This window comes from Dipodomys merriami, unplaced genomic scaffold, assembly GCF_024711535.1.
Source record: "Dipodomys merriami isolate MVZ:Mamm:240054 unplaced genomic scaffold, mDipMer1.0.p SCAF_68, whole genome shotgun sequence".
Lineage (NCBI taxonomy): Eukaryota > Metazoa > Chordata > Mammalia > Rodentia > Heteromyidae > Dipodomys > Dipodomys merriami.
Window position 1 is genome coordinate 6037036 of NW_027206268.1, and position 13584 is coordinate 6050619.

Below are 13584 nucleotides of genomic sequence, written 5' to 3' on the forward strand. Positions count from 1 at the left end.
GTCCAGAGCTCCCGAAACTCTGGACAAAACGCTCTTCCACCTCCCGCTGAAAATGTAGCGTCCGGTGTTGTAGCTCAGCGGCTCAAGGCAAATCGATCAAGTCTGAGAACTCTTCCTTCCCAAGGGGCCAAAGGAGTGATTCCTTCCTTCTCCTGGGCATCCCTGATGCATTGCTGTGAGCCTGGTACCAGCTTAGGGGTCTCGCCACTGGTCCCGGCGCAGTAAACAAGGGGAAAATGCCACCAGTCCCCCTTATTGGATACTAAAGGACACTACCTAGGAACCAATGCCATGGGTCGTGACAAACACGCAAGACCGGTCAGCAGGATTCCATCCATCAATGGAGGAAAAGAAACCATTTGCTCTGCCCTTCCCCGGCTCGGGTCTGATGCGTTTATGATGTGCGTTTCCATGTTGGTGTAGATCTGGGTGGTAGCTGACCAACACTTCCACATTTCAAGTCCCCCCCTCCATTGGAAAATAACAACAACAACAAACCCCACACCTTTTCCGTGATGGATGCAGATAAACATCCAGCATGTGGGTCTACCTTTCATCCTCAGAGGCAGACCTGCTCCAGGAAGAGGTTGCTCTTGTCCTGTGATCTTTGGGGGCCTTTAAATCTTATTGACAGTGATTTCCTGTGCTGAATTAGTAAAGTGCATGCCGAGTACGACCCAGCCTCCTGGTGAGTCGGCTCTAGGAAGGAAATAGACGACATTGCAACCTCTGGACCAGTGATTTCTTAGTGCGCCCAGATTCCATCTCTGTTCCCCGTTGTACTAAGCACACACGCTCAGGAGTTGTTCTGGGTTCAAATCAGACCCCATCCTGGAGCTCTCCAACTGAGATACATAGGACTCCAAACCAGGAGGCCAAATCAAGAAGGGACTCCTTTGACAGTATGGTGTGCAGTAGACACCAGAGCTATCTCTTTCAACTCTTGAAGCTGGTTTGGTTGTCTATAACAATCAGCTCCCAGGAATAACGGAAGTGCCGTGTGAGTCCTCTGCCTCACACCCACGGAGGTAAATGAGCTGGATGGAAATAGGTCCTAATGCGGATCTCACTTCCAAAAAAGAACTCGAGGTATCAAGGAAAAGGCAAGAGAAATGGGGACAAAGGGAAACCCAGAAGCCTGCGCCGATCTGTGAACACAAAGGCATCTGAAGCTGTTAAAGACTGCCAACATCACCGGTGGCTCACGCCTGTCATCCTAGCTACTGAGGAGGCTGAGATCTGAGGATCTCGGTTCAAAGCCAGCCCTGGGTAGGAAAGTCCGTGAGACTCTTATCTCCAATAAACCACTAGAAAACTGGAAGTGGCGCTGTGGCTCAAGTGGTAGAGCGCCGGCCTTGAGCTGAAGAGCTGAGGGACAGCGCCCAGGCCCAGAGTTCAAGATCCATGATTGCCAAAAAAAAAGAGAAAGAATGCCAATGTTTTCATGGCTCTGATTGCATCAACTCTGTACAAAATGAAAAGGACTCTCTGCCCCCACACCCTTTTGCCGCATTTTGACAAACACTGACGTCTTTTGCTCTTCCTTCACTTTGTCCACATTCCAGCCACGGTCTCCGTGTCTGCCCGCTTTTTGGTACTGCTGTGGATTGCAAATCATTGATCCCACCGACACACACGCCCCCATTGATCGGCATCATTCCATAGAACATTTACAAATGTTTCTCCCAATTTCTTGAACATCATTTGCCTTCTCACTTCTTTCTGAGATCAGTTCCCTGCTTAAACTTAATTCTAACCCAGGAAAGACCTATCACGGATGATTTATGAGTGATCAACTTGCCTACCTGAAATGCATTTCATTCTGATTTGAAAATGATACTTTAGCTGAATTTAGAGCTGGACTATTAGTTATCTTCTTCCAACATACAATTCTCTGTCCGCCGGCTACTATTATGGCTGAGGAGAAAACTGTTTTTATCCAAACCAAGTAGCCTTTGTTCGAAGGCACTTGCCTGGTGTCTCTGGTTGCTTTGAAGATTTCCCCTTTGTCTTTGATACACTCACATTTCGCTGTAGTAGATTCATTTCCTGTGTCTTGCTGTCTCAAACATCTTATAACTGTTTTCTACCTATACCCCATGGGTAAATCCTCAGCCGATTCACGAGTCACTGTCTTATCAAGAACCTCTTTAATGTGAAAACTATTTTTAAAAAAAGTTCTAAAATGACAATTCACTTCAACGTGGATTAGTTTTGTTCCAGTTAGCTTTGGACACAATGTGATATTTTGATTTGAATTTTTAATTCTGTAAAATTATCATCCATCATCTCTTCAAATTTTGCCATGACCTAATTTTTTTTAACTTATTATTATTTTCAAGTAGCTATACAAAGGAGTTATCATTTAACAAAGCAGTTTATGAATGCAATATATCTTGATCACCAAGTTTTTTGGAATTTTCTCTCTTTCAAATTTCAATGGATGTGTTTTGGATATTTTCCATGTGATCACTTGTATCTCTGAACTGGTATCTCTCATATATATATATATATATATATATATATATACATACATATATATATGTATAAAATTACCTGAGCTGCATTTGGTAATTTGCTAACTTCCTCTTCTGTTTTGCTGGTTGCTTTATACTGTGACATGCACGTTGCCCATTTAGATTCTTAATGTCAATATTCTCATTTTTGAAAGCTCTTTTTTCCCTATGGTTTTGAGTCTAATTTTCTCCACTTCTTCATTCGCCTCTTCTGATACTTGTACTAGACTTATAATCTTTCTCAGCTGCTGTTGTAACTGTTAGTTGGGTTCTTTGAGGTACTAGTTCCTCTGATGTCCTTTTGCTTATCTTGCCTTTCCTTCACGCTGGAGGTATTTCCTTTGGTGGCCTTTTCCTCTTTTTGTGAGCTCATTTTCAGGAAGGATTGTTTGATTTTTCCTGTGGGATTTTCATGTGCCTGGGTGTGAAGCGATCACTTTGGAACTACGTGGGTGTGTCTGGAGTAGGAGTGGGGCTGTGTCTTGGAAAGTCATTTCAATTGTCTGGGTCACTTAAGTTAATTTATGAGCTTGCATTTCCTTCGCGGAGATGACTGTCCAGGCCAGGAGTTTTGATTCATTGAATTCTAGATAGATGGGTTAGGGCTGGCAGAAAGTCTATGTGACTAAAAAAGCACTTTGAAACTCCAGGCTAAAGTCAAGGGACTTTGCTTGAGTTGTATTATCATGAGTACAAGACAGGATTCTTATTTCCACGTAGAAATGGGATTCCAGCTCCAAAATCTCTGAACCTATATGATCATGAAACATAATAGCAACTGTTTTAAGTGCCTGTCATGCTTGTCTGCCTACTGCTTTCTCCTGAAAAGAGACTACATGCTGTTGGCCACAGGGATGGGGATATGACTTAGGCCTGACCAATCTCCATGCTTAATACCTGTAGAGTACTATGTGATTCGTGTGGGGTAACTCCTGGTAAAAGCAGTGTCAAGCAGACTCCTTGTGACCAATATGCAGATATTGGGAGAATGGCTGCTATTTTGAGCAAAAAAAAAAAAAAAATGATGTGTCTAGAAATACCATTGGCTGCTTTCTCCTACTTCACAGAATAAGCCATCTACCAGTCCTAGGAAAAGTGAGGTCAATAGAGAGAATTCAGGCACAGAGAGAAAGAAAAACTAGGCCCTCAGTCCAATATGGACCGCCATATTGGAATCATCTCATTTAGGGTATCCAGAGTCAGGCCAACTTGTTATACAAATGAATTCCTTTGCTTACACTAACTTACACACCTATCCACGTACAACGGCCCTGAGATTAACCCACATGGATTAATTGTATTTATTTACGTTTGGTAAGTCAGGCTGTCCTGTCTGGCTTGACACAGGCAAGCCAAGCAGTCAGTTGTGATGCTGAATGCCAGAGAAGCCGTGAGGGAATGTCACATGGAGTCTGACATGGGGTATGGGGTGGATAGAGCTGCAGGATGAATCCTGCAGAGCTTGGGGAGGTGGCGGGGGAGGTGGGGGGGGGGGAGGAGGATTGTGGAATGGATGCCAGAGCCGTAGTCTGGAAACAGGAACTAGGGATGAAGAAGGAGCAGACAAACAAGCAAAAAAAAGATACCAGCAGCAGACAGGGGTGTGGAGAGCCATGTCTACCTCCTAGCTGAGTGTCTGCCCGGCCCAGGCTGGATTTCCCATTCCTGCCAAGTGACGCCACCTGGCGTCTAAGAGGTGAAATCAGCATGGAAGAATCCATTGCCTGGGTAAGTCCTCCCGAAGTGAAAAGAACCAGAACTCACTTTTCTTTTAATTATGTCTCACACCAGCAACTAGACAGGCATCAAAACAAACGAGTTTCCTGCTGATTATCAGCTTCCTGGGAAAATATCAAAGGGAAGGACCTTCACAAAGATGTGCCGAGATGTAAGAAACTTGTTTTTAAATTAGACAGATGCCCTGGAAGTACCATTCTTTCTGTCTGCGAGAGCAGTTTCGGCTTCTCCTGTCCCCAAAGGGACACCTTGGAATCGTGTCTGTGTTTACAGCCAGTGTTGGCTGGGGAGAGAAACAGCTAACAAGGCGAGCTAACAGGGCTTTTCACATCGTTGTGAGAGACGAAGCGGGGATCCTTGGCACAGGTTTTAAGGACAGGTTGGTGAGATGTCTGAATTGGACAAAGACATGATTAATTCATGCCGTCATCCTTGGAGAATCTTCCAGATCACTAGCTGTGTGTTGTGGGAGATGGAGAAAAGTCTAAACTTGCCTTCAGGAAGCGTGCAGTCTTCTTAGAGACGACTTTAGCAGGAGAAAGAACGGAATTCCCTCACAGATGCTTGTTATTGATTCACTTCTTTGTATTTTTATTTATTTTTGATAGGCACGACTCGACATAAGCAAGGGTGAGCTCTCAGCCATGGGGCCGAGTGCGGGAGAAGCACAGGTGAGCGTCAGATGGAACCGGAGAGACGCTGGGATGGATGATGTCATGGGATCATGTCAAGTCCTTGTCACTAAGAGCTTGGGAGGTGATGCTGGAGTCACAGCCAACAAACGTAAGTGAAGAAGGAGCAAAAGCCATCCTCCCTTCCCAGAGGGTTGCAAGGTTTTGTTGCGCATATGAAACCTGCTTATATCTATTGTTTGCCTATGGAGCTCGGATGACGATGGTACGCGCTCAATCCACGTCACCTGCTCCCACCCCGATGCCCAGCACCTAGAGGTGTCCCCTCTGTTTCCATAATACCTCTGGGTTCCTGTTAGTTTCCTGGTTGTTCAACTCTTCTAGTCATCCTGTTTGCTTTCATGCTAAATTTCCCTGAAGAAGGGGGCGGGGGTGGGGCTATAAGAAACGTGGCCTTTCAAAATACCGCTCCATGTAAGTGCGAAGCCATCTCTGGCACCACACTTGAGCTGACATTTGCTTGTGAGAACATTGGAGAGGCCTGAAGCTCTCCTTTAAAGAGAGAATGGACGCCCACAGCTCCGTCTCCTTTAACCAACTGCACCGAGTCTCCTCCTCATACACACACGGGCTTAGCCAGGACTTGGAGGTACCTCGGATGTATTTATTGTCCTCTAAGAGCCAGCTGTTTAATGAGGCACTTATTTTATCTCTAAGGAAATCTAGGCTGTTGTTCTCTATGGAATTATTTTCCAAGAAGACATTTCAGAATGAGACTTGGCAGTATTTCTGTTTTGCAGATAAATGACCCAACAGAGCCCAAAGCCTTCTTTCTGCTCTTCTACTGGTAGGAAACAAATTCAGACTTCCGATCCTGGGGAATCTTCATTTCATGCAAATTGGCAGTTACTAACTACATGAATGGTGTCCTTAGAATCATCGTTAGTCATGAGGAGTTTATTCTATTCCCCCGACTTATATATAAACCAAAAGAGAATATAAAAAATATCACCAAACACCACAATCATCTTGAATTCATGTGCATAATATTTATGTGCAAATGGTCTATATTATGTATGCTATATGAGTAATTTGTGTGTAGGTAACCCAACAGATCTATAGATTCACTATTCAATTTAATATCTACATAAGACTATTCTAATCCATCTAATTATATCAAATGTAATATGTATCAACAGATGATGGCATAATTTGATACCCAGAAACATTTGGCAGTGATTTTAATGAAACTAGGTCTTACTATGTGTAAAATTTTCTACTACTATTTGCCAAATACAGTGATTACTATTTATTAAGTATGAATATTATGTACTATGCTGGGTAAGCATACATCACAGACATCTTTTATGGCAACGCATTTTATCTTAGCTGCTGGAGGACTGGCTAGAGTCCCGGAACATCAAAGGTACATGATACCCACCAGGCCCTGCCACACAACTTCTTGCTCTAACCAGTGACCACATTTTCAGGTAAAATGTCATCATAATTATTACCCATGCCCTTAGTTTCTTCTCAGGATCAATTTCTCAAGGTATGACTGCTAGATCTAATCCAAGCATCATAACTCTTAGTAACTATTGCGAAAGTCCCTTTGTAAATGTTTCAGCATTTTTCTCTTTAGCCGGTAAGACATAAGGGGCTCTTACTTCCCAAATGTCCACTCACTGGGAGTCTGATTGTGTTTTGAGTTTGAAAGATTTGCTAGGTAAGGAAGTACTCCAGTGTTTCTTTCATTATTAGTGAAGTTGATCAAACATAGTGGCATTATTGGACATCCTTTTATTGTCTATTCATATCCTTTGCCCATTTCCTGCCATACTTTTGTTACTGATCTTTGCTGACCGGAGTAGCAGCAAGTTAAAACTGAGCAATGTAGTCAGTGCTATGAGCCAGGTGCTGGACGCAGTGTTTCATCACGTGGAATCCTGTCCAATGCAGGAGCTAGTACTACAACTCTTGTTTTCCACCTGAGACAGTGGAAATAGTAAGAGGTTGAGAACGTAACCAAGGTCACACAACTAATAAATGTGACGTATGGAGATTTACAGCTCCTTATGTATATTATTATAGGTACATATCACACAGACAATTACCCTATCAGCTTGTGTATTGACATGCTCTTAGTTTACTGCCATTTTCCACTTAACTTTCTGTAGTGCTTTTACCTGCTAGACTGGCTTGACTCAATTGTTACCAAGTATGCTTTCTTTTATCTGTTCTGTTTTTAATAGCTTGATCATCTGAAGAATATTTAAATCTGTGCGATGCAAATGCACTAAAACATTCAGAAGGATATAACATAAAGAACTAAATTGTCTCCTTTGCCCAAATGTGTCCTTCTGCAAACCACCCTCTGATTTTACACATCTATAGTGTTTATTTATCCTGGTAGTTTCCCTATTACTCTTCATAATACATACTTGCCTCCATTTCTTCATTTATGAGCCCCAGCATTTATATGAGAGCTGTAGAATTTTAGTTAACGTATTCCTTCCTTTTCCTCTCCTCACTTCTATTTGACATGAATAATAATATCAATTTTGGTGGTAAGTACTTTTTAACTATCAGTAATATCCTCTAACCTCTATTTCTTATCATCTTCTGTCAGTAAGTATGTCTTAACTAAGTGGTTCAATCCTAATGGGGGGGGGAGAGTGGTTACTCTCTATATTCTTTGGTTCATAAAGTGCCATCTTTATGGAGGAATGCTTCATGAAAAGCAGCTCTATCTTTAGTCATTGTAATGAAACCAGAGAGATCTGCATAAGTAGAATTAAAGATACAGATATAAATTATAACAAGTATATTTCTATCGCCTAGACTATGTGGATAGAGAGATGCAGAACCTTTCTAACTCTCTCGCTTTACTCATCGCTCAGAACGAATTTGTCACATATCTTAAACAACCAGGATGAGTGGGGGACAAGACAGAATAATGCAGGGGAGGAGATATGAGAGCCCATTACACTCATGCACGGAAGCATCACACTAAAACAAACAAATCGCTGTCATCTAGGACGATGGTGCTTTGTTTCTGCGCACAATCGACGCTTCCTTTATCACAGCAAGGCTAGCTGAGCAACGAGGCTGCCTTCCCCTGTCTCAGCTGACTGCTTCCAAGAGAAGGAAGGTGTTTCCTGCCCTGGACGGGGCTGGAAGACGGGGCTCATCACTGGGAGCTGAGTGAGGGGAGAAAGCACGGCGTGCATTTGTAATTGTTCTATTTAACTGTGCTCCCTTTTAACTATGTCCCGTGGACAAATTAAATGTTATCATAGCACGGAGGCCTGGTGGGGAAAGAAACGTGCAGAGAAGAGGGCTTCTTGCCTTCGTGGTTTCACGCCTGCCTCGCGGGGGGGGGGGGGGGGTTGGCACAATGCGCATCTGAATGTGCGCAGTCTAATTTTTCACGCTACGAGAGCGGCTTTGTGGCCGTCCTTTTCTTTTCCAGTGCCGAGGGCTGACGCCAGGGCCTCCTCCACGGGCTCTGCCGTGGAGCCACATTCCCACACCTCACTAACTGAGCCTAAAACGCCGCAGGCACAGAAGAGGGGCGGAGAGAGAGAAGACGCGAGGGAGCTTTGCGTTTGTCCTTTTCCTGAACACGTCAGGTACACATAGTCTCCTCCCAAACAGCTTGTCCAGAAAGACAAATCCATCCATCCATCATATCTATCTATCTATCTATCTATCTATCTATCTATCTATCTATCTATCTATCTATCTATCTATCTATCTATCTATCTATCTATCTATCTATCTATCTACCTACCTGTCTGTCTGTCTGTCTATCAATCCATCCATCCATCTATCCTATCTATCTATCTATCTATCTGTCTGTCTGTCTGTCTGTCTGTCTGTCTGTCTGTCTGTCTGTCTGTCTGTCTGTCTGTCTATCAATCCATCTATCCTATCTATCTATCTATCTGTCTGTTTCTGTCTGTCAATCCATCCATCTATCCTATCTATCTATCTACCCATCCATCCATCCATCCATCTACCTGTCCATCCATCTATCTTAATGCAGGGTGGAGCCCTTCCCTGGGGTTGGACAGGTACCATCATCTCCTCCCGCCCGCACGCTCCCTCTGTGAGACTCGACTTTTAAACAGCCTTTGCTGCTCCACCAAGCGTGTTTTCAATGGCATTTGAAACAATCCTTGTAGTCACATCTAGTTATCAGCTAGCTACTTTTCTTTGGGGACTGCTGACAGGTACCCCAAATGTGGGTCTCAGTTGGAAAGCAGGACGGGACCTCTGACATGGCGAAAGCCACCGAAGGGCTACCAAAGCGGCATTAAGTATCAAGGAGACTTGAGGAGAGAGCACCCGGTCCTCAACTGGGGAAGGGGAGGGGCCTCAGCTCTCAGCTCAAATCCCATTGGACTTACAGCTCATCCGTCACAACCAGGTGTTGGATTATCACTGAGAAATACAAGAAGACGCTTCCCGACCCTCCAGTGCCAGCTCCGGGCTGCCAGCCTCACTACAGACACGTGACACGCGGCTAGTACATTATCCGGAAATTCACTTGTGTGATGGAAAAATTAAGTGGTATTGATTTGCAATGCAGAGAGTTCTTTCTTTTTCTGGGGGGGTACAGCTGTGTGTTTTCAGAACCTTAAGTAAATAAGATAACTATATGCACTGAGGGGAAAAAAAATACGTTACCCTCTGGGCAGTGTCTTGTAATAAGCTGGAAATGTGAAGCCCGTTAACAGTATTGGAAATTAGGCACCTAATGAATTGTGCTCATTATTGGAGATCTTTTCCGATAGGAAGCCCTCGGGGGCTCAGAATTGCCCGAGTGTCTAGGACGTGGAGGATGGATGTAGTGGAGGCTCCGGGGAATGACCTCCTGTGGGGCTGTGCGGGGCTGTGGGCCGCATCGGGTACTTACTATGTGAGGATGATGGCCACTGCGTCATTGAGCATGCTCTCCCCAAACAGGAGCGTATACAGGTCGGGGTCCACATGCAGCTCATGGAAAATGGCCAGCACCGTCACTGGAAGACAGACACAGCGGTGGCACGTTAGTGGGGCACAGCCCTAGAATTTTCCTTGAGTATGCGTTTGTGTTCTGCCAGTCCTGGGGCTTGAACTCAAGGCCAGGGCACTGTCCCTGAGCCTCTTTGTGCTCAAGGCTAGCGCTCTCCCGCTTGAGCCGGCTTTTTCTGAGTCGTTTATTGGAGATCAGAGTCTCCTGGATTTTTCTGCCCTGGCTGGCTTTTGAACCGTGATCCTCAGATCTCAGCCTCCTGAGTAGCTAGGATGACAGGCGTGAGCCACCAACGCCCAGCTTGTTTTTCTTAAATACTTAAAAAGTTTTATTGTAAAGGTGATGCACACCTTTACAGTACACCTGTGAAAAAGAAACGGAACAGAACGAATGTCTTTTTTGAACAGAACGTACGTTGGGGATCTAAAAACAAAAACCATCGTTGAAAGCAAGATAGATAGATAAGAATAATCGTGATCATGTACAACAATCGACTAAATCCCATGGTTGAACCAGGCCTAGAATCCTGCCAGTGTTTAGCAGCTGTAAGACGGTCTCTCAGCTTGTACAGCTGTCAGCATCCATTAGGGGGTGTTGGGAGGGAGTGGTCAGCGCATCTGCTAATCTCTTTCTCCTTGGGGGTGTCAAGACCCTACCTCTAGCCAGAGGAAAACGGTTTCAACTGGGGTTTAAGTTAACGGATTTGGGGGAGGGGGTGTAGCTTGACCCGCGTGGAATAGAAGCAAAGTTATTTTCCAGTCAAACCAACCAAACCAAACCCCAAAGCCCTCCTATTGCTACAGCACCCGCGTTGACTTTCATTTCTGTAGCTGAAAATGACCACGAGGCTCCTGCCTGGGAGCCCCAGGCCCGGGACCCTTTCCCCGCTTCCTCAGGAACGATGTCTGAGCACGGGCGCTGCGGCTCGCCAGGGCTGGTGGGGAGCCTTTGCAGGAAGAGCTCCTGCATTCCCACAATGCCTTTGGAACAAAGGACACTGAACTCGGTTCCCAAATGACATCCCACACGCCGTGGGCAGCGGATGGTTCTGCACATTCCAGCCTGGACACAAAGCCGGGCTGTGTGTCCCTCGGGGGGGCGGGGACCTTTGGTAGCTGGAATATGGTGAGTCAGGGAGTTGGCCACCCACTCCACTGCTGAGCTGGGGACTTGGAACAACACCACACAGCGAATTAGCGCACTAGCAGGGCACACCACACACACACACACACACACACACACACACACACACACACACACACACACACACACACACACACACACGCACACACACACACACCTTCTTTGAGAACAGCCCAGGAGGAGCGTGGTTATCAAGTGGGTGAGAAATGCCACGGAATCACTGGAGAGCTCTGGGAAAGTTGCTGCAGCAGCCACATTGTCCCTCCAGGTCCGGGCTGGAATTCCGGCATCCTTCCGAGTCCGACTGTCTTAGGGAGGAATCTGTGCGCGGATGAGATTTTTTGCCAGTCACCCTCTGCTGGCTGTAATCCAAGAAACACAGCTAGAGAGCCTAGGCTTTCCGAATGAGGTCCAAGGAAGGGAACCATGACTGGACCTTCTTCATGATGAGGTCATTCGACAGGAGACCTTAACCCAAAGCATCCAGCATGGCTCCACGCCAAGACGCCGCAGGGTGAGTGGGAGACTGGTGCCGAATGGGTAGCAGAGAAGTCGTGGGGCTCCCCTTCAAGGTTCTTGGGGCAAACTGGCTCTAAGGCCCAGGATAATGGCTTCCAAGTACGGCCCGGGGAAACTCGGGGGTGGGGGTGGGGTTCCTGAGATACACCCAGGGAGATGCTGAGATCAAATCCACCATGCCCTGCACCTGTTACACGCATCTCCATAACCAGCGGCGTGTCCCACAGACCGCCGGTCGGGCAGCAGCACAGCAGCTGGCGTGTGGGAACAGATGTGGAAATCACCTGTCTTCCACCATTCCACACCTCACACAGCCTGGCAGCCACGCAACACAAGACTCCTCCACCTACTGAGGTTTCCTTGTGTTTAAATCTCTTTGGGAAAAGAAATTATTTATTTATTTTTCATGAAATACATCAGCCATAGTAACGGGTAAACGGCTGCTATTGTAAGTTCGTCCAGTTACGTCTTCAGATGTCACGATTTCTCCTATAACGCGTATCAATAGATATGATATCCATAAGCAAAAACTCCTTGGGGTGCTTTCTGATGGTGATGAGTTATAAAGGATTCGGATCCCACAAGGCCCAAGACTCATTGTCCTGAGGTATCAGTTTACTCCTTGTCTGCAGAGAACGGTTTTAGAGAAGCGTGATCTTTAAGAGAAATGGGAGAAGAGTCCCTGAAATGATTGCTATAGACTTAATGCGTGTGTTGGATCCCTGTTGCGTAAAGGCTTCCTGAAGGCTAATATCATCCCCGCAGCCCCTGAGAGATAGCCATAAACACAGAGATTCTTAGCAACTCCAGAAGGAAGAACATTGTTTATCATCTCCGCCAGTGCAGTTTTACTCCTATTTCTGCCCCTGATATTTTTGTATTTGTGTAAGTCCATGTTTTGAAATGTTAAGAGCTTCGAGGAAGATGGTTTCTTCGACATATGGAGGGGTAATAAAAGCACTGGCAATCACACAGTCTTTCCTGATTTCAGTCACGGCCACATGGTGTTTGAGAGTAATCGACTTCCTTCTTTGCTTAATGGGGAAGAAGAGGCCAGGGGTGATATTGATCAAGATGCACACGGTGCTTGCACACGGATCTGTGGACTCAAAACCACTTTGTACAGCTACTCGTAGGTAACAATATATATATATATATATATATATATATTTAAAAAGCCAGAAGTATATCCCCTAGTTTTCACTGAGAATAGAAAAGGCAATTAGAGGGTCATGAGGTTTATCATTAAGAAATCTATGACACGTCAATTAGAAAGAGAAAACCCAGATCATAAACCACGGTAGGGAATATTTTCTAGGCCTTGTATCTGTAAACTCTGGATTGAAGGCGGCTGGCACTTTAGCAAACGCTTTGAAATTTCCCCCAAAGTACCTACGGCGTGAATGTTCTAAATTTAACATTAGCGAAGAACATAAACATTTAACAAGGCCCAATTTTCTCACCAATGGGGTGTAATGAGCCATGGTGCGGTTTAATGGGGGAGTCTGCTGTCTTCCTGGTTTCTGAGGGAAGATGGCTCACACGGCCACACCATCAAGACCATTACTTAAGCATTCTGTGATTTCTAGAAATGAAAATGGCAGTCGAGTGTTTGCCTACAAGATCATAAACTGCATTAAAAGAAAAACCTAGTGGAACAAAAGAGCAGCCCGAGATAGGGGATGGGTCATCCAGAAATCAACACCTGGTGGTATACACACACACACACACACACACACACACAGCGATGCTCATGACAACAAATGTAAGGAAAGGATGAAGCGAAAGGACCGTCATGATCATTGTGGGCAGAAAATAAGGAGGTTCCCAGGCAGATCCTTCTCCTTCTATGAACCACCACAGCAACGAAAAGCGACGAAACAGACACCCAGTGTCACCCTCTTCCCCTCTGCAGATGAGGAGCGAGGAGGGACTTCACAGAGCTGCTTCAGTGCGGAAGGCGAACGCTCCTGCTCTACAGCTCACTCAGCAGAGCCCGGGGAGAGTCAGGGCTGGG

General features: G+C 45.4%; 1 protein-coding gene and 1 long non-coding RNA gene across 3 annotated transcripts in view; one reads left to right on the top strand and one right to left on the bottom strand.

Moving 5' to 3' along the window:
- The window catches only part of Slc9a9 (solute carrier family 9 member A9), a 279904-nt gene that overhangs the window by 186383 nt on the left and 79937 nt on the right, over positions 1-13584 (bottom strand). The window contains exon 6 of one of the 2 annotated variants that reach the window (XM_070005580.1): positions 9807-9912. The exons of the other annotated variant lie outside the window; for it this stretch is intronic. Within the exon in view, the coding sequence (XP_069861681.1) occupies positions 9807-9912 (106 nt within the window). The remainder of the gene's footprint in view (positions 1-9806; positions 9913-13584) is intronic. 2 annotated transcript variants of the gene reach the window in all.
- Positions 4323-8504, top strand: LOC138815904 (uncharacterized). Its single transcript, XR_011368523.1, has 3 exons — positions 4323-4404; positions 4862-5036; positions 8358-8504. It is a non-coding gene; the product is annotated as an uncharacterized lncRNA (long non-coding RNA).